The 27,786-nt window shown below is 42.1% G+C and overlaps 1 protein-coding gene across 6 annotated transcripts in view; it reads right to left on the bottom strand.

The window, feature by feature from the left end:
* The window catches only part of DPY19L4 (dpy-19 like 4), an 83,391-nt gene that overhangs the window by 36,562 nt on the left and 19,043 nt on the right, over positions 1-27,786 (bottom strand). For 5 of the 6 annotated variants that reach the window (XM_032760069.2, XM_032760070.2, XM_032760071.2 and 2 more), the window contains 5 exons: positions 26,168-26,258; positions 25,089-25,210; positions 24,833-24,978; positions 8,733-8,856; positions 2,644-2,778 (listed from right to left, as the gene is read on the bottom strand). In XM_032760069.2, the coding sequence (XP_032615960.1) occupies positions 2,644-2,778; positions 8,733-8,856; positions 24,833-24,978; positions 25,089-25,210; positions 26,168-26,258 (618 nt within the window). The remainder of the gene's footprint in view (positions 1-2,643; positions 2,779-8,732; positions 8,857-24,832; positions 24,979-25,088; positions 25,211-26,167; positions 26,259-27,786) is intronic. The other variant, XM_058443784.1, reaches the window with a different exon arrangement.

Raw genomic sequence — 27,786 nt, 5'->3', positions numbered from 1 at the left:
ATTCTCCTGCCTCAGCCTCCCGAGCAGCTGGGACTACAGGCGTCACGCCCGGCTAATTTTTTTGTATTTTTAGTACAGATGGGGTTTCACTGTGTTAGCCAGGATGGTCTCGATCTCCTCACCTTGTGATCTGCCTGCCTCAGCCTCCCAAAGTGCTGGGATTACAGGCATGAGCCACCACGCCCGGCCCTTATCACTGTTTTTTAAAAACTCTCTGGAAACAAAATAAAGAGCTTTAAAAGCATCAGTGTCTAAATCAGACTGGAAGAACCTTCTTAATTTCACTTAGTTTGCCCTGTTATTAAAACTCATCTATGCAACCTCAAATTACATAAATCAAAAATCATAATTTTTATCAGCAGCCCCCAAAACCTACCCAGTGAAAATATACTGCCATGAAATGTACCATTAGAGTATTGTTTTTGGTCCAACTAGTGAGCATAACAAAGTTAAATGCAATGTTTTATTAGAAGATCTCCCAGAAAATAGTTATACGCTAAAGAACAGTCCAGGTTTGGTGGCTCACATCTATAATCCCAGCACGTTGGGAGGCAGAGGCAGGAGGATGGCTTGAGCCCAGGAGTTTTAGACCAGCCTGGCCTGGGCAACATGGCAAAACCCCATCTCTATGAAAAATAGAAAAATCACCCGGGGCTGGGCGCGGTGGCTCACGCCTGTAATCCCTGCACTGTGGGAGGCCAAAGAGAGTAGATCACTTGAGGCCAGGAGTTCAAAACCAACCTGGCCAACATGGTGAAACTCATTCTCTACTAAAAATCCAAAAAAAAATTAGCCAGATGTGGTGGGGCAGGCATGTAATCCCAGCTACTCAGGAGGCTGAGGCAAGAGAATCACTTGAACCTGGGAGGCGGAGGATACAGTGAGCCGAGATCGCACCACTACACTCCAGCCTGGGTGACAGAGCAAGACTCTGTCTCAAAAAAAGAAAAAAAGAAAAGAAAAGAAAAATCAGACGGGCACGGTGGCTGGCACGCACTTGTAGTCTCAGCTACTCAGGAGGCTGAGGTGGGAGGATTGCTTGAGCCTGGGAGGCGGAGGTTGCAGTGAGCCGTGATTGAGCCACTGCACTCCAGCCTGGGTGACGGAGTGAGACCCTGTCTCCAAAAAAGTAAAAATAAATAAACAAAAATAAAATAAAATAAAGACAGAAAAAAAAATCAGTCAATAGCCAGAGCCACTTAAAAAAAAAAAAAAAAGATATCTTGGCCAGGTGCAGTGGCTCACACCTGTAATTCCAAAGCTTTGGGAGGCCGAGGCAGGCAGATCACAAGGTCAGGAGTTCGAGACCAGCCTGGCTAACAAGGTGAAACCCTGTCTCTACTAAAAATACAAAAACTAGCTGGGCATGGTGGCAGGCGCCTGTAATCCCAGCTACTCGGGAGGCTAAGGCAGGAGAGTCACTTGAAGCCGGGAGGCAGAGGTTGCAGTGAGCTGAGATTGAGCCACCACACTCCAGCCTGGGCAACAGAGTGAGACTCTGTCTCAAAAAAAAAAAAAAAAAAAAAAGATACCTCACTGTTACAAGTCAGAACAGTAGCTACCCTGTTGGGGGTTGAAGTAATGACTGGGAGAGAGAGCATGATGGAGTCTTCTGGGTGTTGGTAATGATTTATTCCCTTTTTAAATTTTTTAGAGGTGGGATCTTACCTTGTTGCTCAGGCTGGTCAAGTGATCCTCCCGCCTCAGCTCCCACCCCACCCAGCTAATTTTTAAAAATTTTTTGTAGGGATAGGGTCTCACTATGTTGCCCAGGCTGGACTTGAATTCCTGGGCTCAAGCAATCCTCCTGCCTTGGCCTCCTGAGTAGCTGGGACTATAGGCATGTGCCACCACACCTGGCTTATGTTCTATTTTTGATTTGGGCTCTGGTTCTACAGATGCGTGCCAGTTACCAAATAACTCTCTTAGCTCCAAACTCCCCTTTCTATCCTTTGCCTGGCAATGCTGGACCTGGGACTCTGCAATCTACATTTCTGCTTTTCCTGTTGGTTCCCTATGAAGCTCTGCCAGTAGGAAATGCTAGAGGGAAAGTGCAAGCCTGGCTCCTTCCTCTTGCTTCCTGATGGCTTGAGGGTCCTGTGATCTCACCTCAAGGATGCTTCTCACCCCAACAGAGCAATTACTTCCTATGGAAGCATTGGATGCAGCTGCAGTTTTTCCAGCACTTCGAGAACCAGCTTCATCATATCTTCCAGCTCAAGAAACCCAAGACCAGCCAGCCATAGCCACATCCTCAGACGCCTGGGTCCCATTTCTGAAGGGCCCAACTTTTGAGCAAAGCTGATATTTCTGAGCTCAAAAGTCTGAGTATCAGCTCCATGAGGTCCCTGTTCTACATTTCTACGTTTTAATAATTTCATCTTTTTCCCTAGCAGTTAACTGCTTTCTGCAGTTGCAATCTCTATGAAACTTTCAGGCTCATCTCACCCTTTCATTTAGCAAGTTAATGACTTTATACTTGGTTAACAATTTATATTAACTTCTCCCTGTCCAAATAACTTAAATGTTGTATGCATCGGGGTTCCCATATCAGTGTATGGATGAAGAAAAGAGAGGTTTTAGGATACAATGCCATAAATACATTTATTCTCTTAAAATCACTATTTCAAAATGCCATAATACCTTGTCACTTTGCTCCACTGAAAAGATATCTAGCAGGAATAGAGATATTGCTTGAAGAAACAGGAGATAGTGGCTATACTCCCACATCATCATAAATGTGTAAGTTGAAGCACTCATCAACAAGTAGCAAAACCTCTAGGGAAAACAATTGAAAGAAACTAAATATCAATAACTTTATTACAATAAAAGCCTATGAGACTGTTACGTCAAAGTTGTAGCTCTGTTACTCGTTCAACTTTAAGCTATATAATTATTGAAACTTTGTTTTTAAATCACATAATTATTATTAAATCCTTACAAAAACAACAAGAACTCAAATAAGGCACTTGAGAGAAATCAACCACTTGTCCTTCAATGTTCAACATCACATTGAGAATTTCAGGAAGACAAAGGGGAAGAAAAAGAAAATTCAATATAATTTTCTTTTATCCCAAAAGAAGTAAAGCAATAAATGTAAGAAAGGGTGGCATTTACCAGACCTGGCTGGTGAGCTTTTGTTATTGTGGAGGCAACTCCTTTTGCTGTGAAAATAACATTTCACTTCCATGGTGCTTCAAGTTTTAATAATTTCCTATTTTTCCCTTTGTTCCCTCAGTCCTAGTGGTGGTAGCTGCTTTCTGCGGTTGCGATCTCTATGAAACTTTCAGGCTCTTATTACCCTTTCATTTAGCAAGTTAATGACTTTATACTTGGTTAACAATTTATGTTAACTTCTCTCTGTCCAAATAACTTAAATGTTGGTATTCATCAGGGTTCAGAACTTATTTTCCTAAGAACTTCATTTAAATAGTCTGCTTACATCTCAGCCTATTCCACAGCCCATGTCTTTGCTTTTTTCATTTCCTGTCAACGGAAGTGTTATCTTTCCCCAGTGCCTATACTGTCAGCCATATTAAACTTTCAGCTGTTTTCCTCCGCTAAATACTAAACACAAAGGATGTCCTTGCCCTTGCTGAAAATCTGCCTGGCTAAGTCAATTCTGTCCTTCAAAATGTCATCTCCTATGTGATCCCTTAGCAAGTTACCAACTCTGTGACAAATCCCATAACATATTCAACAACAGCCTCTCCTTCTTCTATGGACCTGCTTTTAAATTCTGGATCCCTCCACTGGCTGTAGTGTCAAATGACCTTGTTCAGATAAGAACAGTGAAGGAGAAGGACAATAAAGGTCAGTCAAGAAACCTAAGATAAGAACTGTGCTCTCTAAAACTAAGTCTTTCATACTCAGCTGACTATACTCAAGGATAAATTCCAGAGTGAGAAATACCTCAGCCATCAGCAGATAAAATAATTTTCCAGCATCCTGAATAAGATTAAGACCAGAGAACCAAATGTAAGAAATGGCAAACTTCCACCTGTTGGGCAAATAACACCAACTGCAAAGCACAGAAGGGCTCTGACATAAGCTTCTGCTCTTCCTGTCACCATAGCTATGTGCAGGGCAAGGGTTCTGGAACCCTTCTAATGTGGAACAACCACATTATTACAGTTATTACCAGAACTGTAATAACCAGACACCACCATCCCCAGAGAAACCAGTTTCAGAAAGCAATGAAGGCTCAAATCTAGACCCAGCCTAATTAACGTACTGGGCATTTGGAGATTACTTCTGAGATTCTGGGAGAAACCTACAACATACTAAAACAAATTGTTAATTCCAAGGGTTAACTCTCAAACTACTCTAAGAGCATACAGTAAAAATGTCTTAAAGATAGAACTATGTATCAAACACAACCTGGAGAGTTAGCAAAGTTATTCCTTTCCCTGAGCATTTTCAAGGTTCTGTGCAGTCTTGCCTACCCCTGACCTTGCTTGCCGTGTCTCACAGGGCTTCGCTTTCACTGTGCCTGTAGTGTGAACTTTTTACACATAGGATTTATGTGATACATCGAACAGGTTTCAATAATCAACCACAATGTTTCTGAATGACTCCAGAGAATTGCACAAAAGATTGAACTGAAGTTGGATATCCTGAGGCAACTGGGACCACGAAACTTAGCCTCAAGAATGGGAAGCAAAATACAAAATATGTGATTTTTAAAAAGTACATGGGCCAGGAACGGTGGCTCACACCTGTAATCCCAGTACTTTGGGAGGCTGAGGCGGGCGGAACACCTGAGGTCGGGAGTTCGAGACCAGCCTGACCATGGAGAAACCCTGTCTCTACTAATACAAAATTAGCTGGGCGTGGTGGTACAGGCCAGTAATCCCAGCTACTTGGGAGGCTGAGGCAGGAGAATCGCTTGAACCCAGAAGGCAGAGGTTGCAGTGAGCTGAGATCGTGCCATTGCACTCCAGCCTGGGCAACAAGAGCGAAACTCCATCTCAAAAAAAAAAAAAAGTACGTGTAGACCAGGCACAGTGGCTCACACCAGTAATCTCAGCACTTTTGAGAGGTGAAGCCAGGTGAACTTCCTGGGTTGAGTGGGGACTTGGAGAACTTTTCTGTCTTACAAGAGGATTGTAAAATGCACCAATCAGCACTCTGTAGCTAAGACTGTAAAACGCACAAATCAGAGCTCTGTAGCTAGCAAGGGGATTGTAAAATGCACCAATCAGCGCTCTGTAAAATGCACCAATCAGCACTCTGTAAAACGCACCAATCAGCAGGATCCTAAAAGTAGCCAATCACAGGGGGGATTGAAAAAAGGGCACTCTGATAGTACAAAAATGGAACATGGGGGGGGACACATAAGGGAATAAAAGCTGGCCACCCCAGCCAGCAGCGGCAAACCACTTGGGTACCCTTCCGTGCTGTGGAAGCTTTGTTCTTTCGCTCTTCACAATACACCTTGCTACTACTCACTCTTTGGGTCCATGCCATCTTTAAGAGCTGTAACACTCACCGCAAGGGTCCGCGGATTCATTCTTGAAGTCAGTGAGACCACAAACCCACTGGAAAGAACCAACTCTGGACACATTTTGGGAGGGCAAGGCAGGCGGATCACTTGAGGCCAGGAGTTCAAGACCAGCCTGGCCAACATGGTGAAACTCCGTCTCTACTAAAAATACAACAATTAGCTGGGTGTGGTGACGTGCATGTGCAGTCCCGGCTACTAGGGAGGCTGCTAGGGAGGCTGATACATGACAATCGCTTGAAGCTGGGAGGCAGAGGTTGCAGTGGGCTGAGATTGTCCCACTGTACTTCAGCCTGGACAACAGAGCAAGAGACTCCCTCTCAAAAAAAAAAAAAAGTGTTGCTAAAATACTACTCAGTGATGACAAGGAGCAAAGTATTCACATGTAATAACTCACATGGATGTCAAGGGCATCATTAGGCTGAGTGAAAAAAGCTAATCTTAAAAGGTTACATACTACATGACTTGATTTCATTTATATAACCTTTCAAGGTGACAAAATTATAGTGATAGAGAATAGATCAGTGGTTGCCAGAGGTTTGGGTTAGAAGAAGGATGTGACTATTAAGGTACACAGGAGTTTCTCAGTGGTGACAGAAGAGTTCTATGTCTTGATTATGATGACAGTTACTCAAATTTATACATGTGATAACAACTAATATGACTATACACCCACTTTCCACAAAAGCAGTATATGTAAAACCTGGTGAAATCTGAAGAAAGTCAGTGCCTGAATTAACAGTATTATATCAATGTCAACTTCTTGACTTTGACAAGGTATTACGGTCATGCAAGATATTATTGGGGGAAGCTGGATGAGGGGTCAAAAATGTAGTAAGCCTAGATCATGCCACCGCACTCCAGTCTGGGTGACAGAGCGAGTCCACGTCTCAAAGAAACAAAGAGATAAATATAAAGAAACTTAGGCAGTTCATTTTGCCATACCAAACTCTTTTTTTTTTTTTGGAGATGGAGTCTTACTCTGTTGTTCAGGCTGGAGTGCAGTGGTGTCATCTCAGCTCACTGCAACCCCCACCTCCAGGTTCAAGCGATTCTCCCACCTCAGCCTCCCAAGTAGCTGGGAGTACAGCTGTGCACCACCACACCCGGCTAATTTTTGTATTTTTAATAGAGGTTTCGCCATGTTGGCCAGGCTGGTCTTGAACTCCTGACGTCAGGTGATCTGCCTGCCTCAGCCTCCCAAAGTGCTGGGTAATATTATAGGCCACCAAACCTGGCCTATACGAAACTCTTTTACTTAACAATCGAAAAACTATTCTTCCCTAACAGACAGCTGTACAATCAAACAGGAAAATATTCAATCATAGACTCCCTGACTATTAAAGAAAATATACTCTTGGCCAGGCACAGTGGCTCATGGCTGTAGTCCCAGCACTTTGGGAGGCTGAGGCGGGTGGATCATTTGAGGTCAGGAGTTCGAGGCCAGCCTGGCCAACATAGTGAAACCCTGACTCTACTAAAAATACAAAAATTAGCTGGGTGTGGTGCTGGGTGCCTGTAATCCCAGCTACACAGGAGGCTGAGGCAGGAGAATCGCTTGAGCCCAGGAGGCAGAGGTTGCAGTGAGCAGAGATCATGCCATCACACTCCAGCCTGGGCAACAGATAGCAAGACTCTGTCTAAAAAAAAAAGAAAATATACTCTTGTGCAGAAAGATCTCTATACAAATACAACATAAAGGAAGATCACAAAGCTGAAATGTGTTCATGTTATTTTACATGCAAAAAAGGAAATGCTAATTATAAAAATGAAATAATAAAGTTTGCTATGCTCAGGACATTTGTCACCACTGAAAGAAAAGAATAGCACATTTTTTCAGAGATTTTTATGAAGGACCCATAAGTGCATCCTGTTTCCTGGACAACCAGGTTTAATAATCTCTGCTCTCTTTTTCTAGCCAGGAACTCTTAGCCCCAGATAAGAAGACTATCAAAGGACTGTTACAATTCAGTCAATTTCAATTTCAATATAACTGGTTGCCTCTATAATCATTTTATGCATTTTAAATCATTATTCTTTTTTTTTTTTTTTTTTTTTTTTAGACGGAGTCTTTTCTCTGTGCCCCAGGCTGGAGTGCAGTGGCGCGATCTCGGCTCACTGCAAGCTCCGCCTCCCGGGTTCACGCCATTCTCCTGCCTCAGCCTCCCGAGTAGCTGGGACTACAGGCGCCCGCCAACACACCCGGCTAATTTTTTGTATTTTTAGTAGAGATGGGGTTTCACCGTGTTAGCCAGGATGGTCTCGATCTCCTGACCTCGTGATCCGCCCGCCTCGGCCTCCCAAAGTGCTGGGATTACAGGCTTGAGCCACCGCGCCCGGCTTAAATCATTATTCTTTTTCTTTTTGGAGACAGGGTCTCTCTGTCACCCAGGCTAGAAGGCAGTGGCGCGATCTCAGCTCACTGCAACCTCCGCCTCCCAGGTTCAAGCGATCCTCCCACCTCAGCCTCCCAAGTAGCTGGGATTACAGGCGTGTGCCACCACATCTGGCTAATTTTTGAATTTTTATTAGAGATGAGGTTTCACCATGTTGGCCAGGCTGGTCTCAAACTCCTGACCTCAAGTGATCCGCCCGCCTCAGCCTCCCACAGTGCTGGGATTATAGGCATGAGCCACCATGCCTGGCCTAAAATCATTATCCTGAGACAGACTCTGCAGGCTTCTTCCAACTGCCAAAAGGGCTGTGGCAACAACAATAACAGTAACAATGTAAGAATCTAAACTACCGGGGAAAAGTCTCCTGAAATTTTTACCAACCTGCCTATACCTCAGTCACAGAAAACATGAGAAGAAACAGAATATGCAGTGCTGCTATCCAAGTTAAAACTCCTGTCATTTGTGGTCACTCTTTACATCTTGTTTAATGTATCTTTAAATCATGGTGATTGAAGGCCATCAATGTTCCAGAAGTCCGAGAAGTGATAAAATAACAGTGGAACAGATTTTCAAAATAAGATATTTTTCATATACTTGTCAAGTTAACTATATTAAAATGATAAAACATCTCCTTTCTCCTAATTTACTGTTAATCAGATTACAGAGTAACAGTGTTGTAAGAAAACTACTAACTATATCTTTTGTTATGTAGTAACCAGACTTCATTAAGTATGATTTAATTCTTACTAGGACTAAAATTTATTTGCTATTATGTACCACATTTGCAATACATCAGAATTAGCTGCAATGGATAAAACAGATTTGTATCTTACCTCTCCATAAGTATTTAAGTTGCTTTTTAAATAGCCTGTAAGTGCAGCAATTTGGCATGCAAAATATGGTAGTGCCCAGTTTTCTCTTAAAGGAATGGAGTATTCGATTCTTGTTGTATCTACCCTAAAATAAACCACAGATGAACAGTAAAAATAAGACATTATATTTGTGTTACGCTATACTTTTCAAAGTACTTTAACACAAATCTCATTGTTCTCCATAACAATCCTGTGAGGTAGGCATAGCTAGATCCACCATTGTCCTTTTTTTTTTTTTTGAGATGGAGTCTTGCTCCGTCACCTAGGCTAGAGTGCAGTGGCACGATCTCGGGTCACTGCAACCTCTGCCTCCAGGGTTCAAGTGATTCTCCTGCCTCAGCCTCCTGCGTAGCTGGGATTACAGGCACGCGTCACCACACCCGGCTGATTTTTGTATTTTTAGTAGAGACGGGGTTTCACCATGTTGTCTCAAACTCCTGACCTCAGGTGATCCACCAGGCTCGACCTCCCAAAGTGCTGGGATTACAGGCATGAGCCACCGCGCCCAGCCCAGATCCACCATTGTCTATACAGCATCTTTGAGCAAATTAATAGGGTCTCACCGCCGGCCCCCACTGCCCCCAAGAAGCTGCAGAGCTACTGTGCACTGCTTGGTGAAACAGATGGGCCTCTGTGAGATTGAAGAAGGCGTGCCTTCTCTGGACAGACCCCATGCTAAGGTACACAGCTTGTTGCACAGAGTACCCACCCTCCCTTCCCTTAACCAGATGGCTACCCTTCACTAGAGTGTACAATCTGCATCACATAATTAGCGGCCTGGTAGATCCAAAGTTCTTATTCCCCTTTACAAAAGGAGTATGAAGTTCAGAAATGTAAGGTAACTTAATCGAGGCCATCTAGCTAGTAGGTGGCATAATTGGGATTAAAATGCTTATCTTTTGATATCTAATTCAATAATCTTTTCAGTCAGCAGGTTCCCCAGAATTAATATCACAGTCTTATATGTGATATACTTAGAGAATTTAGAATTCCCAGAATCAGAAATATAGGAATGTCAGGCCAGGCATGGTGGCTCATGCCTGTAATCCTAGCAATTTGGGAGGCTGAGGCAGGTGGATCACTTAAGCTCAGGAGTTCCAGACCAGCCTGGCCAACATGGTGAAACCCGTCTTTACTAATAACACAAAAATTAGCCTGGCGTGGTGGCACGTGCCTGTAGTACCAGCTACTTGTTAGGCTGAGGCAGGAGAATTGCTTGAACCTGGGAGGCAGAGGTTGCAGAGAGCAGAGATCGCGCCACTGCACTCCAGCCTGGGTGACACAGCAAGACTCCATTTCAAAAAAATGAAAAAGAAATATAGGAATGTCTTTGTAGGTTCCTCCTAAATTTCTCCTCAATCAATTTTCATTGAGAGCTTGTTGTGTCGTGTGCATATCCGCATACCACAAGGGGACTACCTCTCCAGCAATCATAGAATTTGGCTCTCTTATACTCAATAGCTATTTTCCACACAAAAATAAAGGTGCTATTGTTTTTTTGAAAATTTATGAAAATTGCTGCCTAACTTTCCTAAGTAATAATGATGAACATGCTTGCATGTTAACTTAGTTCCCTCAATGGCCACACTCCTGAATACTGGTATCAGAGTTGGTAATTATATTTCCAATTACACCAATCATCAACCACTGAATTGTTTGCAAATAATCAAAATTACAAATGTTACATCCTCACAGACCAAGAAGATAAAGTTGCAACAGCAATAAATCCAACGAGGCTCGGCACATTATCACAGCCAAAAAAAACAAACACATACTTCAAAATGCCATGAAAACAAAGGAACAAAACATTTTTGAGAAAGCAGTTTTCTCCTTACATAATAGCAGCATACATAATAAATCTTAAAAATCATTTTTACTCATCTCTTTTCCTAGTCTCAGACCTCTAAGCACTAATAACTTTTTTTATATTCTCTCCCCAGTTGCTGGAGTGCAGTGACACGATCACGGCTCACTGCAGCCTTGACCTCCCAGGCTCAGATGATCCTCCCACCTCAGTATCCCCGAGTAGCTGGGATTACAGGCACATGCCACCACGCCCATCTAATTTTTTGTATTTTTAGTAGAGCCAGTGTTTTGCCATGTTGCCCAGGCTGGTCTCAAACTCCTGGGTTCAAACAATCTGCCTGCCGTGGCTTCCCAAAGTGCTGGGATAACAGGTGTGAGCTACCATGCCCGGTAGCACAATGTACTTTCTTTTCATTTTTTTTTTTTTGAGATGGAGTCTTGCTCTGTCGCCCAGGCTGTAGTGCAGTGGTGCAATCTCGGCTCACTACAATCTCCACCTCCCAAGGTTCAAGCGATTCTCCTGCCTCAGCCTCCTGAGTAGCTGGGACTACAGGTGCCCGCCACCACGCCTGGCTAATTTTTTAGTAGAGACGAGGTTTCACTATGTTGGCCAGGCTGGTCTTGAACTCCTGACCTCGTGATCCACCTGCCTCGACCTCCCAAAGTGTTGGGATTACAGGCTTGAGCCACCGCACTTTCTTACGTCAAGTCATCTGCAGCCCTCTCTGTGATTCTTCAAAATTATATTTTGACCATTTTCTGTTTAGCACAACTGTTCAGTAGCTAAGAAAAAACAAAAGAATTTCCTAGGAAGAAAGAGATAAAAACAGGGTAAAAAATAATTACACTTAAATATTTTTGTTCCTGTCAATATGTGTAACAATACTAATCACTATTATAAAAAATCAAGGACCTCCATTGCCCTATAATCCATTCAAGTATTTATCCTTTATATAAATATTTTACAGAATCAAAACTCTTCAATTAATTTATGTTCTGCTTTTTAAACTTAAATGTATTTTGCATGTTTTCCCTTCTTCATATTCTTTTTTGAAAAATATTTTATTATAAAAGCAGTATATGTTTGTTAAAGAAATATTAGAAAATGTATACAAATAAAAAGAAGAAAAATCTTAAAACACCTATAATCTCATCCATTCAGAGGCCAACATTGTTAAATCTTCTGCCATAGCTTAGCCAGTATAGTATGATAAGGAAAATAAACACAAGGAATCAAGTTGCAAAGGAAAGTATAACTGTCGGGGTTTTTTTTGCAGAAGATACCGTGTACATAGAAAACCCTCAAGAATCTTAAAAAGCCGGGAGCGGTGGCTCATGCCTGTAATCCCAGCACTTTGGGAGGCCGAGATGGGTGGATCACGAGGTCAAGAGATTGACACCATCCTGGCTAACATGGTGAAACCCTGTCTCTATTAAAAATACAAAAAAATTAGCCGGGCATGGTGGTGAGTGCCTGTAGTCCCAGCTACTCTGGAGGCTGAGGCAGGAGAATGGCATGAACCCGGGAGAAAAAAAAGAAAAAAAAATCTTAAAAAAATACTAAAACTAATAAATGAATTTAGCGAGGCTGTGGGTTACAAGGTTTCTATTTTTATTTTTTATTTTTTAGAGATGGAGTCTCACTCTGTCACCCAGGCTGGAGTGCAGTGACACAATCTCGGCTCACTGCAACTTCCGCCTCCTGGGTTCATGCCATTCTCCTGCCTTAGCCTCCGGAGTAGCTGGGCCTACAGGCGCGTGCCACCATGTCCAGATAATTTTTGTATTTTTTAGTAGAGAGGGAGTTTCACCATGTTGGCCAGGATGGTCTCCTCGATCTCTTAACCTCGTGATCTGCCCGCCTCAGCCTCCCAAAGTGCTGGGATTACAGGCCTGAGACCCTGCCCCCGGCAATCTAAGCTTTTAAAATGGGCAAAATACTTAGACATTTCACAAAATACATGAATGACCAATAAACACATGAAAAGGTACCCAATATCTTTAGTCATCAGGGAAATACAAGAATACAGACCACATGGAACTCTCACACAATTTTGATAGAAAAATAGAATGGTACAATCACTTTAGAAAACAGTTTGGCAGTATCTTAAAAGTTAAATATACACCTGCCATATGACCTAGCCATTCTACCCAAAAGAAATGAAAGCATATGTCCACACAAAACTGGAAACTACCCAAATGTCCATCAGTATCTGAATAAATGAATTATGATATATCCATACTATGTAATAGAACTTAGTGATAAAAAAGAATGAACTATTAGTATAGCCAACATACATGAATACCAAAATTATGCTGAGTAAAAAAAGCCGGAGCCCCACCACCAAAAAGTATATGCTGTATGACTTCATTAATATATAATTCTAGAAAACACAAACTAATCTATAGAGACTGAAAGCAAATCATGCTGGGCATGCTCGCTCACACCTGTAATCCCAGCCCTTTGGGAGGCTGAGGCGTGTGAATCGTTTGAGCCCAGGAGTTCGAGATCAGCCTAGGCAACATGGTGAAACCCCATCTCTACTAAAAATACAAAAATCAGCTGGCTGTGGTGGTGTGCGCCTGTAATCCCAGCTACTTGGGAGGCTGAGGCAGGAAGTGCTTGAACCCAGGAGGCAGAGGCAGGAAGTGCTTGAACCCGGGAGGCAGAGGCTGCAGTGAGCCGAGATCGTGCCACTGCACTCCAGCTTGGGCGACAGAGTGAGACTCAGACTCAATAAATAAATAAATAAATAGATAAATAAGAAAGCAGACACAGGTTTCCTGGGGACAACAGCATAGTAGTGGTGGTTGGGTAAGAAAAGAGGGAGGTATTCGAAATTTTGGAGACTGGGCATAGTGGCTCACGCCTGTAATCCCAGCACTTTGGGAGGCTGAGGCAGGCAGATCACTTGAGGTCAGGAGTTTGAGGCCAGCCTGGCCAACATGGTGAAACCCAGTCCCTACTAAAAATATAAAAATTAGCCAGGCGTGGTGGCACGTCTATAACCCCAGCTACTCAGGAGGCTGAGGCAGGAGAATTGCTTGAACCTGGGAGGTGGAGGTTGCAGTGAGCAGAGATTGCACCGCCACTGCACTCCAGCCTGGGTGACAGAGTGAGATCCTGTCTCGAAAAAAAAAAAGGAAATTTTGGGTAGTGATGGATATGTTTATTATATTGATTGTGTTGATGATTTTGTGGGTATATTTAAATGCCTAAATTGATCAAATTGGACATTCTAAGTATGTCCAGTTCATTCTATGTCAATTATACCTCAATAAAGCTGTTAAAAAAGCATTAGTTATTCACATATACATTCATAGAAGATAGGTTTGCATATATATATACACACACACACACACACACACACACACAGATACAGATATATATGCAAAAACAGGATCACATGTGACAGTCAAATGAAACAAAAGCTGCAAGGAAGTTAGCAGTGCCTAGAACATAGTAAACATTCAGTATTATGGTAAATCTTAGCTCTTTTCTAATTCTCTAACAATTTTTTTCTTAACAATATATTATGAACATCTTTCCAAGATATACATGTCAATAAACATACTTCAAGAACACTTGATGACCATGACACACCATCAATGTAGATCTACTATAATCTAACCAATTTCCTATTGTTATACACTGTTTCCAACTTTGTCTATTACAAATAATTTTTTAAAACACGAACCATGCCAGGCACAGTGACTTTGGGAGGCCAAGGCAGGTGGATCACTTGAGGCCAGGAGTCCAAGACCAGCCTGGCCAACATGATGAAACCCCATCTCTACTAAAAATACAAAAATTAGCTGGCTGTGGCAGTGCACGCCTGTAGTCCAAGCTACTCAAGAGGCTGAGGCATGAGAATCACTTGAACCCACTAGGCAGAGGTTGCAGTGAACTGAGATTGCACCACTGCACTACAGCCTGGGTGATAGAGCAAGACTTGGTCAAAAACAAACAAACAAAAAACATGAACCAATATTTTTATATAGTAATTATTGATTTCATTGTTTAAGCTCATTAATCTATCTGAAATTTATCTTAATGTGTGTGCAATAAGGATTTATTTTCCAGATTTGGTTGTCCCAATACCATTTGATGAACATCATGTCTTCTGTAGGGAATAGAGAAGTTCTTTTTCAAAGTTTCTTAATCCATAAAGGGTTTATCATTCCCTGGTTAAATGTTTGTATGTGTATATTCCAAGGCTGCTCCAACTTGTTCTGGTAGGTTGAGATAAGGCTAAATGAGTCCCGAATTAGGATGCATGCCATTACTTATTTGGAAACCCCTCTGACCTCTTATCCCTAACTTCCTCTTTTCTTTGTCCCCTTTCCCTTCTCCCTATTTAGGAAAGTTTTAAATTATTAGCCAATCGAGTTAAGTTTAGAGTGTGAGGTCCCATCCCAGCCAATGGGAATGGGACACAGCTCTAGGGGGTTGCATCAGGATGTAAAGGTTATAAATGTCCTCCACTCCTTTGTTCAGTGTGCTCTCGTGGCTGGACTGCTGATGAGTGCACCCTTTCTGCAGAAAGTAAACTAGCCTTGCTGAGGGATCCTTTGTCTCAATGTTGATTTCTTTGCAACATTGAACTCCCGTGCCCAACATCTTCTAAAGCAGCGGCCCCCAACCTTTTTGGCACCAGGGACTGGTTTTGTGGAAGACAATCCGTGGATGTGGGGTGATATGGTTTGGCTGTGTTCCCACCCAAATCTAATCTTGAATGTAGCTCCCACAATTCCCATGTGTTGTGGGAGGGAGCCAGTGGGAGGTAATTGAATCATGGGGGCAAGTCTTTCCCGTGCTATTCTCGTGATAGTGAATAAGTCTCACAAGATCTGAGTTTTATAAAAAGGAGTTTCTCTGCATAGGCTCTCTTCTCGTCTGCTACCGTGTGAGACATGGCTTTCACCTTCTGCCATGATTGTGAGGCCTCTCCAGCCACAAGGAACTGAGTCCATTAAACCTTTTTCTTTTGTAAATTTCCCAGTCTTGGGTATTTCTTTATCAGCAGCGTGAAAACAGACTAATACAGGGGAGTTGGGGGAAATGGTTCGGGGATGAAATTGTTCCACTTCAGATCATCAGGCATTAGTTAGATTCTCATAAGGAGAATACAACCTAGATCCCTCACATGCGCAGTTCACAATAGGGTTCGTGCTCCTATGAGAATATAATGCCTCCACTGATCTGACAGGAGGCGGAGCTCAGGTAGTAATGCAAGCAATGGGGAGTGGCAGTAAATACAGATAAATCTTCAGTTGTCGTCATCACCATCATCATTGTCATCATCATCATCGTCATCATCATTGTCACTCCTGCTGCTGCCACTCACCTCCTGCTGTGAGGCCAGGTTCCTAACAGGCCTCTGATGGGTACTGGTCTGTGGCCTGGGAGTTGGGAATCCCTGTTCTAAAGATTACCTATTTTCATATATTATCCCAAAAAATTTTTTTGAAAGTTAACTTTCTAAAAGACAAGAAATTCACATATCATAAGGTAAGAGGTGGGGCAGAAGGACCCCAGCAACCACTCCATCAGCCCAGGACTAGGAAGCTGAACTCAGTAGTTCCCTTCCCAAAAGTTTACCTACTACCCCTACCCAACCCACATATTAGTGCAGTCAAATCTTTAAAACTCTGCACCAGAAACACAAGGTAGGTGTCGGAAATACAGATGGGAAGAATCCTTCTCCAGTGTCTGCTGCACAAACTGAGTAGGATCTCTGCCAACCATTCCCTGCACCCACAAGTGACATCCTGGACAAGCCTCCCCTTTACCACCTCCCACGACACCCATGCTACTCACTCTCTTCCCCTCACAGTGTGTGCTGGGAGTAAGAACCAGAAGGCTAACAGTGGGAGGTGACAAAATCAAATAAGACCCACTTTTTTCCTGCAGTGGCAGAGTCTGGCAGATTATAGCACAAACTAACAGTTCAAAACAGTAATTAGATCAATTTTGGAGTCCACAGACCTGCTGATACATTCACAGAGATCTGCAACTTCTCTTTAATTTTGTGTTTTCATTTTAATGTTTAGAAACATCATAGTATAGGCCCGGCACGGTGGCTCACGCCTGTAATCCCAGCACTTCGGGAGGCCCAGGCAGGCGGATCGCGAGGTCAGGAGATCGAGACCATCCTGGCTAACGTGGTGAAACCCCATCTTACTAAAAATACAAAAAAAATTAGCCGGGCGTAGTGGCAGGCACCTATAGTCCTAGCTACTTGGGAGGCTGAGGCAGGAGAATGGCGTGAATCCGGGAGGCGGATCTTGCAGTGAGCTGAGATGGCGCCACTGCACTCCAGCCTGGGCAACAGAGTGAGACTCCGTCTCAAAAAAAAAAAAAAAAAAAAAAAAAAAGAAACATCGTAGTATAAACACTATACATCACATGGATGACCCCCATGGAACTCACTATTGCCAAAGACTTCAGTGGTGTTAACATCTAGTTGGCAATGCGGTACCACTTTAATTGGTTTGGGCTAATCAGAAAAAAATGACATAGTCTTAATAATAAATGATACATTGCCAAATAAAAACAAAACAATCACCCAGGCACAGTGGCTCACGTCTGTAATCCCAACACTTTGGGAGGCTTAGGTAGGCAGATCGCTTGAGCCCAGGAGTTCGAGACCAGCCTGGGCAACCTGGCGAGACACCACCTTTACTAAAAAAAAGCACGGTGTGGTGGTGTACACCTGTCATCCCAGCTACTAGGGAAGCTAAGGTGGGAAGACCACCAGAGTCTAGGGAGGTTGACAATACAGTGAGCTATGATCACACCACTGCACTTGAGCCTGGGTGATGGCAGTGAGACCCTGTCTCAAAAAACCTGAAACAACAGCAACAAAAAAAACCAATGTTCTGATCACTATGGTAAAAAAAAAATTGTTTGTAGTAGATTCACAGAGCCAAAATGATGAGAACTGAGTCATTCACAGCACCCAGTTGTACAGGTGTGTTACAGTTGCAAGAACCTGCTAACCTTGTCTGAAAGAAAGAAAGAAAGAAAGAAAGAAAGAAAGAAAGAAAGAAAGAAAGAAAGAAAGAAAGAAAGAAAGAAAGAAAGAAAGAAAGAAAGAAAGAAAGAAAGAAAGAAAGAAAGGAAGGAGAAAAGAAAGAAAGAGAAAGAAAAAGAAAGAAACAAAGAAAGAAAAAGAAAAACAAATGAACCTGTTGCTGCACTGGTATCATATTTACACGGAGGGTTTGCAATTTGGTTTCAGTAAAATATCACTTTTATATAAATTACTATTTTCAAGTAATATTTTACTGGTTTATTATTTTATTGGTAAATTAGTTTCAATTTTATAGCACATTTAAGTATAAGGAGCTTTACTTAGTTTTATGTTTTATATTTAAGTAGCATTATAATTCAAATTATTTAAGTCAACACATGAATCCATGAGAATAACTTAAGTTTTAAATATCTATAACTGAAGTTTGAGAAACATGGAGTTAGATGACATATGTCTGAGTTTGGCATGTCAATGTGTAATATGTGAAAGCTGAAAACCACCTATACAATGTCAATACAATGGCTGCACATTTCCTTGTACTAATGTATTACAACTTACCTAACCATTCTCCTCTGATTTTTTATATTATTACAAATGACTATATTACTATTATAAATTATAAATGTATTGTTTTTTAAATTATTACAAACAAGCTGGGCATGGTGGCTCACGCCTGTAATCCCAGCACGTTGGGAGGCTGAGGTGGGCAGATCACCTGAGGTTGGGAGTTTGAGACCAGCCTGACCAACATGGAGGAACCCTGTCTCTACTAAAAACACAAAATAAGGTGGGCGTGGTGGCTCATGCCTGTAGTCCCAGCTACTCGGGAGGCTGAGGCAGGAGAATCACTTGAACCTGGGAGGTGGAGGTTGTGGTGAGTTGAGATTGCATCATTGCACTCTAGCCTGTGAAACAAGAGTGACACTCCGACTCAAAAAAAAAAAAAAATTATTACAAACAGTGCTACAATACATAAATCCAAGTAACAAACTCTTTCCTTCTTTTTGAATTACTTCCTTGGAATAAAACGGAATTCCTGGGAGAAACTGCTCCCTAAAATTGAAAAAACTTATACCTCCACCAGCAGCCTGAGTATACCAACATCATCCCCACAGAATCAGTATCATGTGTTCCATTATTGTCTGCCAATTGTATCTCTGGGACACGTACATTTCCTTGCATCTTATTCCTTTATTGTTACCATTGTACAACTGTACAATGTTACAATGTACAGTTGCTTTTTTGCCAAAGATTACATTTAATACAAATTTTTAATCAAATATACTTTCAGAGCTCCTCAAATATAAAGATGTTTCCCCTGAAAGTGAAACCCAGGTATGTATTTGTAGATGAGAAGATCACTGGGGAACAAGACAATTTCCACATTGTTTCTATGTGGAGCCTGGACTCTGTTAGTCCATTTTGGTGGCAAGTCTTCAAAGGGAGTCATTCACCTCTGATTTTTCCCCCTACTACTATCTGTACAATGCCATTTCCTGAAATCTCTTTGAATTTTCTAGGATACCTACACCTTTTAGTTTGAACAAACAGGAACTATTTTATAACCCTGCTTTCCCCTTCCAGTGTTAAGGAACAAGTAACATAAAATACCATTAAGAACATGAATAATTGTAATATAATGGAATGACTTTAATATCTTTTCATACTTTTCTAAGAAGTCATATATAAATATAAGCTATAAAGCTGATGAATAAAGAGACAGCATAATCTTTCATGGAATTAAAATGTATTTTGCAGTATAAGATACATACCAATAAAATATAAACAAAAAGCAAACAAACACATTTTTAAAAACCTAGCTATTAAGAACATTTCAATTGTCAAAAGATACATGTGAGTAGAATATACCAGGTCAATTTTTCTGTTTAACTTCTACTCCAGCAATACAGCATACATCAGTGACATCAAATAAGGCAGTCAGACTTCTGTTTATTTCTTACAATTCTCACTAAGATCTCTACAGAGTCTTATTCTTTTGTTTAAGTAGCATAATAGAGTCTTATTCTTTAAGACCATTATGTTTACATGAGAAAGTATCTTTTCCTCTTCAAATATGAAGACAGATATAGGGATTAAATGAAATTAATAGCAAAGTTAACTGAATGTGGTAGCCAGCCTCCAAGACAGTCCCAATGATTCTGCCTCCTGGTATTAATACCCTGTGTTGTCACCTCCCACACTGTACCAGGGGTCTGCGCAACTGACAAAAGACGGCAGAGTGATGTTATATCATTTCTAAGATGAGGTTATAACAGATACCTGGCTTCCACTGTGGCACACACTCTCTCATACTCTCTTGGATCATTCACTGTAAGGGAGACCAGCTGCCAAGTTGCATGCTGCCCTATGGAGAGGCCCATATGTAAGAAATTAAGGCCTCCCTGGCCAAAAGCCAGTGAGGTACTGGGCCTCTGGTAAATGGCCACATGAGTGAGCTTGGAAGCAGATGCTTCAGCCCAGCCAGGCCTTCAGACGACACAGTACAAGCCAACATCATAACTGAAACCTCATGAGAGACCCTGAGCTAGAACCACCGATCTAAACCTCTTGGGATTCCTGACCCACCGAAACATGTGAGATGTTTGTTGTTTTAAGCTGTTAAATTTCGGGTGATTTGTTATGCAGCAATAACTAATTCATCACATAATCAAAAAAGCAATCCTTTTATTTTTATTTATTTTGAAACAGACTCTCACTCTGTCACCCTGGCTGGAGTGCAGTGGTGTGATCTCAGCTCAATGCAGCCTCCGCCTCTCAAGTTCAAGCAATTCTCCTGCCTCAGCCTCCCAAGTAGCTGGGACTACAAGCACCTGCCACCACATCTGGCTAATTTTTGTATTTTTAGCGGAGACGGGGTTTCACCATGTTGGTAAGGCTGGTCTTGATCTCCTGACCTCAAGTGATCCACCTGCCTCAGCCTCCCTAAGTGCTGGGATTACAGGCGTGAGCCACTGCATGCAGCCAAGAAAGCAATCCTTTTAGAAAGTCTATATTTTAAATAATACAGTAATCATTTGTATTAAATACAACTTCATTCATTCATTTATTTTTGAGACAGGGTCTCTCTCTGTCACCCAGGCTGGAGTGTAGTGGCACATTCAATAGCTCACTGCAGCCTCAGGCTTAAGTGATCCTCCTGCCTCAGCTTCCCGAGTAGCTGGGATTGCAGGCGCACACCACCAAGCCTGGCTTTTTTTTTTTTTTTTTTTTTAAGTAGAGATGATGAGGTCTCACTATGTTGCCCAGACCGGTCTCAAACTTCAGGTCTCAAGTGATCCTCCTACCTGGGCCTCCCAAAGTGCTAGAATTATAGGTGTGAGCCACTACACCTGGACCCACTTCACTTTAAAATACAAGAATTGGCCAGGCACAGTGGCTCACGCCTGTAATCCCAGCACTTTGGGAGGCCGAGGCGGGTGGATCACTTGAGGTCAGGAGTTCAAGAACAGCCTGGGCCAACATGGCGAAACCCCCATCTCTACTAAAAATACAAAAATTAGCTGGGCATGGTGGTGGGCACCTGTAATCCCAGCTACTCGGGAGGCTGAGGCAGGAGAATCACTTGAACGTGGGAGGCAGAGGTTGCAGTGAGCCGAGATCATGCCATTACACTCCAGCCTGGGCGACATGAGCAAGACTCTATCTCAAAAAATAAATAAATAAAAAAAATAAAATAAAATAAGAGACTTTTGGTGGGGCATGGTGGCTCACGCCTGTAATCTCAGCACTTTGGGAAGCCAAGGCAGGGCGGATCACCTGAGGTCAGGAGTTTCAGACCACCCTGGGCAACATGGTGAAACCCTAATTCTACCAAAAAATATAAAAATCAGCCAGGCATTGGCCGGGTGTGGTGGCTCACACCTGTAATCCCAGCACTTTGGGAGGCTGAGGTGGGCGGATCACTTGAGGTCAGAAGTTCAAGACTAGCCTGGCCAATATGGTGGAAACCCATCTCTACTAAAAATACAAAAAAATTAGCTGGGCATTGTGTCGTGTGCCTGTAATCCCAGCTACTCGGGATGCTGAGGCAGGAAAATTGCTTGAACCTGGGAGGCGGAGGTTGCAGTGAGCCGAGATCGCGCCACTGCACTCCAGCCTGGGCAACAGAGAAAGACTCCATCTCAAAAAAAAAAAAAAATTAGCCAGGCATGGTGGCATGTGCCTGTAGTCCCAGCTACCAGGGAGGCTGAGGTGAGAGAATCACTAGCATCCATGAGCCAGAGGTTACAGTGAGCCAAAGATCGTGCCTGAGCAACAGAGTGAGGCTCTGTCTCAAAAGAACAGTAAAAAAAAAAAATAAGTAAAATATAAGACTTTCTTTTTTTTTTTTTTTTTTGAGATGGAGTCTCGCTCTGTCGCCCAGGCTGGAGTGCAGTGGCGAGATCTCGGCTTGCTGCAAGCTCCGCCTCCCGGGTTCACACCATTCTCCTGCCTCAGCCTCCCGAGTAGCTGGGACTACAGGCGCCCGCCACCATGCCTGGCTAATTTTTTGTATTTTTAGTAGAGATGGGGTTTCACCGTATGAGCCAGGATGGTCTCGATTTCCTGACCTCATGATCCACCCGCCTCGGCCTCCCAAAGTGCTGGGATTACAGGTGTGAGCCACTGCACCCGGCCATAAAATATAAGACTTTCTAAACCTAGTCTATGAGTATTATTATAACTTTCTGTCTTTCTAAAAATAAATCCTAATAGAATTTTAGAAAAGTACACAGCAACTCAAAATGTCCTCTAACAGGCACTTTCTGACATAACAAAAAATCATTTTGTCCTCCTAGTTGCCAGACTGGATTTTCTAATTCCATTCTATACTAAAAGGAACCAAAGCTCCAATAAGAAATGGCTATTTACAAATCTTCTGCAGCAAAAGTGCAAACCTACTTACCTTGTTGAGCCAGAAAACAAGAAAGCTTTCAAAGATTAACGAGGTTGGCCGGGCACAGTGGCTCACGCCTGTAATCCCAGCACCTTGGGAGGCCGAGGCGGGCGGATCACAAGGTGAGGAGATCGAGACCATCCTGGCTAACACAGTGAAACCCCGTCTCTACTAAAAATACAAAAAATTAGCCGAGTGTGGTGACGGGCGCCTGTAGTCCCAGCTACTCGGGAGGCTGAGGCAGGAGAATGGCGTGAACCCAGGAGGCGAAGCTTGCAGTGAGCCGAGATGGCGCCACTGCATTCCAGCCCAGGAGACTGTGCGAGATCCCGTCTCAAAAAAAAAAAAAAAAAAAAAAGATTAACGAAGTTGTGTCAAAAGAACTCAGGAGCCGGCCTGAAAGGTACTCCTATTAACCAAGGTTGTGACAATTTGAGCAACAGAAGAACATTGCTCATGATGTTCTGAATCAACGAAATCAATTAAAATGAATCACTGAATCAATAAAAATCCATAAGTACAGAAAGATGCTTAGAAAAGAGAACCCCAGAATCAAAGGTTTTTGTCACTATCTGAGAAAGCTATTAAATTAATTTCTTATTTAGAAATTGGTAAATTGAAATTAAGCATTTGTCTTCACTTTCTAATAGTGACTTGAAGGTAACCAAAAAGCCCTGGTTAATGAGGAAAAATTCTACTTTTGAAGAATGAACAATGTAGCTAATGAAAATAGAAAAATATAATTTTATAAACCCTAATAAAATTACCACTTTAAGGCAAAGGTTATAAACTGGTGTTACAACTGTTAGGTAAATGCTTAATGGTAAAAAGGACATTCATTTGGTGCTAAAAAACACCACACAGATTATTCTCCAGTTATTAGAGAAAAACATAACTATTCAATGGAGAGATCAGACTGCCATTCCCCCAAACCAGTAGTCAATCTCAGCTTCACTAGGGGTTGATCAATTAAATATAATTTCTACTGTCATGGAACATGAAAAATATATAATCTACCATATATTTCAACCAGAACTGTTTATTTTGAACCCATCAAGCCTTTACACATAATTTCCAGATTACAGAAACACAGGATAAAGGTAAAAGCTAAATGACGCCACAGGATGCAACAAGACTTAGTCTCTTCAACATAAAAAGGGGGACTATGTTAGATTTACAGAGTATTAAGGAACATAACAACCAGATGCACTATGGAGTCCTGGATTAAATCCTGATTTGGATAAATCCGCTATATACAGTATTTTAGGGTCAACCGGGGAAACTGTAATAAGGTCTGGGTATTAGATAAGATAAAAAGTTACTGAAATGGAAAGGCAGTGACAGTTGAATAGAGAAAGCAGCATAAAAAAAAACAGTATTGCAGCCGGGCGCAGTGGCTCACGCCTGTAATCTCAGCACTTTGGGAGGCCGAGGCGGGCGGATCACGAGACCATCCTGGCCAAGACGGTGAAACCCTGTCTCTAGTAAAAATACAAAAAAATTAGCCGGGCGTGGTGGCGGGCACCTGTAGTCCCAGCTACTCCGGAGGCTGAGGCAGGAGAATGGCATGAACCTGGGAGGTGGAGCTTGCAGTGAGCCGAGATCGCACCACTGCACTCCAGCCTGGGCAAAAGAGCAAGACTCCATCTCAAAACAAAACAAAACAAAACAGTATTGCAAATAGATCTGATTTTGGTAAAAAATACATATACAAATACATAGATGCATACACACACACATTCACCTAGAAGAAGACCCAAAATTCAGATTCTAAGGATTAGGATGAATAAAAAAAGAAAAAGATCCAAAAGAATATGCTGGTATATTATGTCTCAATTTTTGCGTGTAGTGGCATAAAACAACACAAATTTATTATCTCACAAAGGCCAGCAGAGTATGGCTGGATGCTCTGCTCAGTATCCCTAAGCTAAAATCAAGGCATCGGCCAGGGCTACAGTTTTCATCAGGGGCTTGTAGTCCTCTCACAATCTCAATGGCTACTAGCAGAATTCATTTCCTCCTTGCTTCATGCCTGCAGTGGTGCAGAAAATCCTCTGATCTCTCTGACCTCTCTTTCTACACAGGCTAGAGAAAGCACTTTGGTTTTAAGGGCTCACATGATTAGATCAGGCCCACAGGGTCATCTTTCCAATCTGTCTAATGTGCTATATAAAGTATCATAATCATGGGAATGGCATCTCATCATATTCATAGGTTCTGAGGATTAGAGTGAGGACTGTTGGGGAGGGGAGGCATTTTCAGAACTCTGACTACTACAGCCACAAAAAGTTTCAAAAAATCAATTAAAACAGCTTTCTTACCTGTTAATAATGAACCACGCAACAGTAAGCATTCCTGCTAGCCACGTTCCACTCATAAGCCAACTTGTAACAAATAAAGCAGTAACATATATTCCTTGCAATCCAAAAACAATGCCAATATAGAAATACACTGGCTCAATAATCTCCTATGTGGAAAAAACAGAAAGAGAACAAGACAATAGGATGGCATTAAATAATTTGAGGATTCATGAATACATAAGAAAATAAATATTAGGGTCCAAAGAAAAATACATACATTGCTACCAGTGGCTTGATATAAAACGCTAGCAATAAGTTCCGGATATAGAGACATTTGCTGCACTGCATTTATAGTCTTCAGAGATACAGTTTTGTTATTGTGTGTCAGTTCATAAACACCTAAAGACAGAAAGATTTTTCTCCAGATTATTTATTCTGCTTCACAGTAATTAAATAAACATGTCATTCATTAGTCCTTAAATATTTAATATTGTTATCAAGAAAGATCCCAAACAGAATACTCCATGCTGCATTTTCCAATTTTTAAAAATTTAGCACAATAAAGAGAAATATCTATATCCTGAGACAAATCCCCACATTGAAAGGTCCCAATACAGCAGAACAGAGGTTATCAGAGGCTGGGAAGAGTAGAGGGGAGGGGAGGATAGGGAGAGACTAGTTAATGGATACAAAATTACAGCTAGATAGGAAAAATAACTTCTAGTATTCTGTAGTACTATAGAATGAATATGGTTAACAACAATTTAGTGTATATTTTCAAAAAGCTGAGAGTTGATTTTGGATATTCATAACACAAGGAAGTGATATATGTCCAATGTGATGGATATACTAACTACCCTGATTTGATCATTATACATTGTGTATAATATCAAAATATCACTCCCCATAAATATGCACAATTACTACATGTCAAGTAAAAATAAAAGGAGGAGGAAAGGTTCTAAAATAGAAGAACAAAGTTTTATTTAAGAAAAATATTGATATTACAGCCAGGCGCAATGGCTCACGCCTGTAATCCCAGCACTTTGGGAGGCCGAGGCGGGCAGATCATGAAGTCAAGAGTTCGAGACCAGCCTGGCCAACATGGTGAAACCCCGTCTCTACTAAGTATACAAAAATTAGCTGGGCATGATGGTGCATGCCTTTAATCCCAGCTACTAGGGAGGCTGAGGCAGGAGAATTGCTTGAACCGGGAGGTGGAGGTTACAGTGAGCCGAGATCGCACCACTGCACTCCAGTCTGGGTGACAGAGCAAGACTCCGTCTCAGGAAAAAAAAAAAAAAGAAAAGAGAAAGGAAAATATTGTTATTAAAAATGTAACTGTGATTATCATACCTCTTTCAAATGAAGGTGCCTTTAACATATCTTTATAATAGGAGTAATAAATGGCACTGTCACCCTGAAACGTGATTTCCCGTTCAAGCTCCTAAAAGAAAATGAAATTATTATTTAAAATTTATTTATTTTTTTTTTTGTGAGACAGAGTCTCGCTCTGTCGTCCAGGCTGGAGTGCAGTGGTGCGATCTCGGCTCACTGCAAGCTCTGCCTCCTGGGTTCACGCCATTCTCCTGCCTCAGCCTTCCAAGTAGCTGGGACTACAGGCGCCTGCCACCACACCCGGCTATTTTTTTGTATTTTTAGTAGAGATGGGGTTTCACCATGTCACTCAGGATGGTCTGGATCTCCTGACCTCATGATCCGCCCACCTCAGCCTCCCAAAGTGCTGGGATTACAGGCATAAGCCACCATGCCCAGCCCTAAAATTTAATTTTTTTGTTTTTAAGAGACAGAGTCTCTCTCTGTTACCCAGGCTGGTGTGCAGAGGCACAATCATGGCTCACTGAAACCTCAAATGATCCTCCCACCTCAGCCTACCCAGTAGCTAGGACTACAGGCACATAGCCAACATTTTTGTTTTGTTTTGTTTTGTTTTATTTTTTTGTAAAGAAGGGGGTCTCACAATGTTGCCCAGGCTGGATTATTTCAAGTTTTTTGTTTTGTTTTGTTTTGTTTTGTTTTTTTGAGACGGAGTCTTGCTCTGTTGCCCAGGCTGGAGTGCAGTGGCGCGATCTCTGCTCACTGCAACCTCCGCCTCTTGGGTTCACGCCATTCTCCTGCCTCAACCTCCCGAGTAGCTGGGACTACAGGTGCCCGCCACCACACCCAGCTAATTTTTGTGTTTTTAGTAGAGACGGAGTTTCACCGTGTTAGCCAGGATGGTCTCAATCTCCTGACCTCGTGATCTGCCTGCCTGGCCTCCCAAAGTGTTGGGATTACAGGCGTAAGCCACCACGCCCAGCCCTTTTTTGGTTTTAAATTTCAGCCTCTGGCCCAGCGTGTCGGCTCACGCCTGTAATCCCAGCACTTTTGGAGGCTGAAGTGGGTGGATTACTTGAGGTCAGGAGTTTGAGACCAGCCTGGCCAACATGGTGAAACCCTGTCTCTACTAAAAATACAAAAATTAGCCAGGCGTGGTGGTGTGTGCCTGTAATCCCAGCTACTCGGGAGGTGGGAGAATCGCTTGAACCCAGGCGGCAGAGGTTGCAGTGAGGCGAGATCACACCACTGCACTGCAGCCTGGGACATGGAGCGAGATTCTGTCTCAAAAAATAATAACAATAATAATAAAATAAAATAAATTTCAGCCTCAATCTTCTGTCTCCCGCCTCACCTTCCAAATTAACATATTAATAATATTTATCCTTTTATTCAAAGACATGTTTGAATTTTCTTTAATTACTAGTGGCCCCATTAATGAGGAACTTAACTTTTTAGTAATCTGGCAATAATTTTAATGAAACATTAAGGCTTAAAATGAATTGTAAATCACAAGTCATCACTTGTTATGTATAATATGTATCAGGAATATCTAGAAGGAAAACCACAGACATGCCCTAAGAATAGCAAGAATAGTGAGACAGGCAATAACAAATGATATTTGAAGTGTTAGAAGT

The sequence above is a fragment of the Hylobates moloch genome, unplaced genomic scaffold (assembly GCF_009828535.3).
Source record: "Hylobates moloch isolate HMO894 unplaced genomic scaffold, HMol_V3 SCAFFOLD_9, whole genome shotgun sequence".
Taxonomy (NCBI): Eukaryota; Metazoa; Chordata; class Mammalia; order Primates; family Hylobatidae; genus Hylobates; species Hylobates moloch.
Note: the sequence above shows the minus strand (reverse complement) of the source record. Positions and strands in the feature narration are given on the sequence as shown.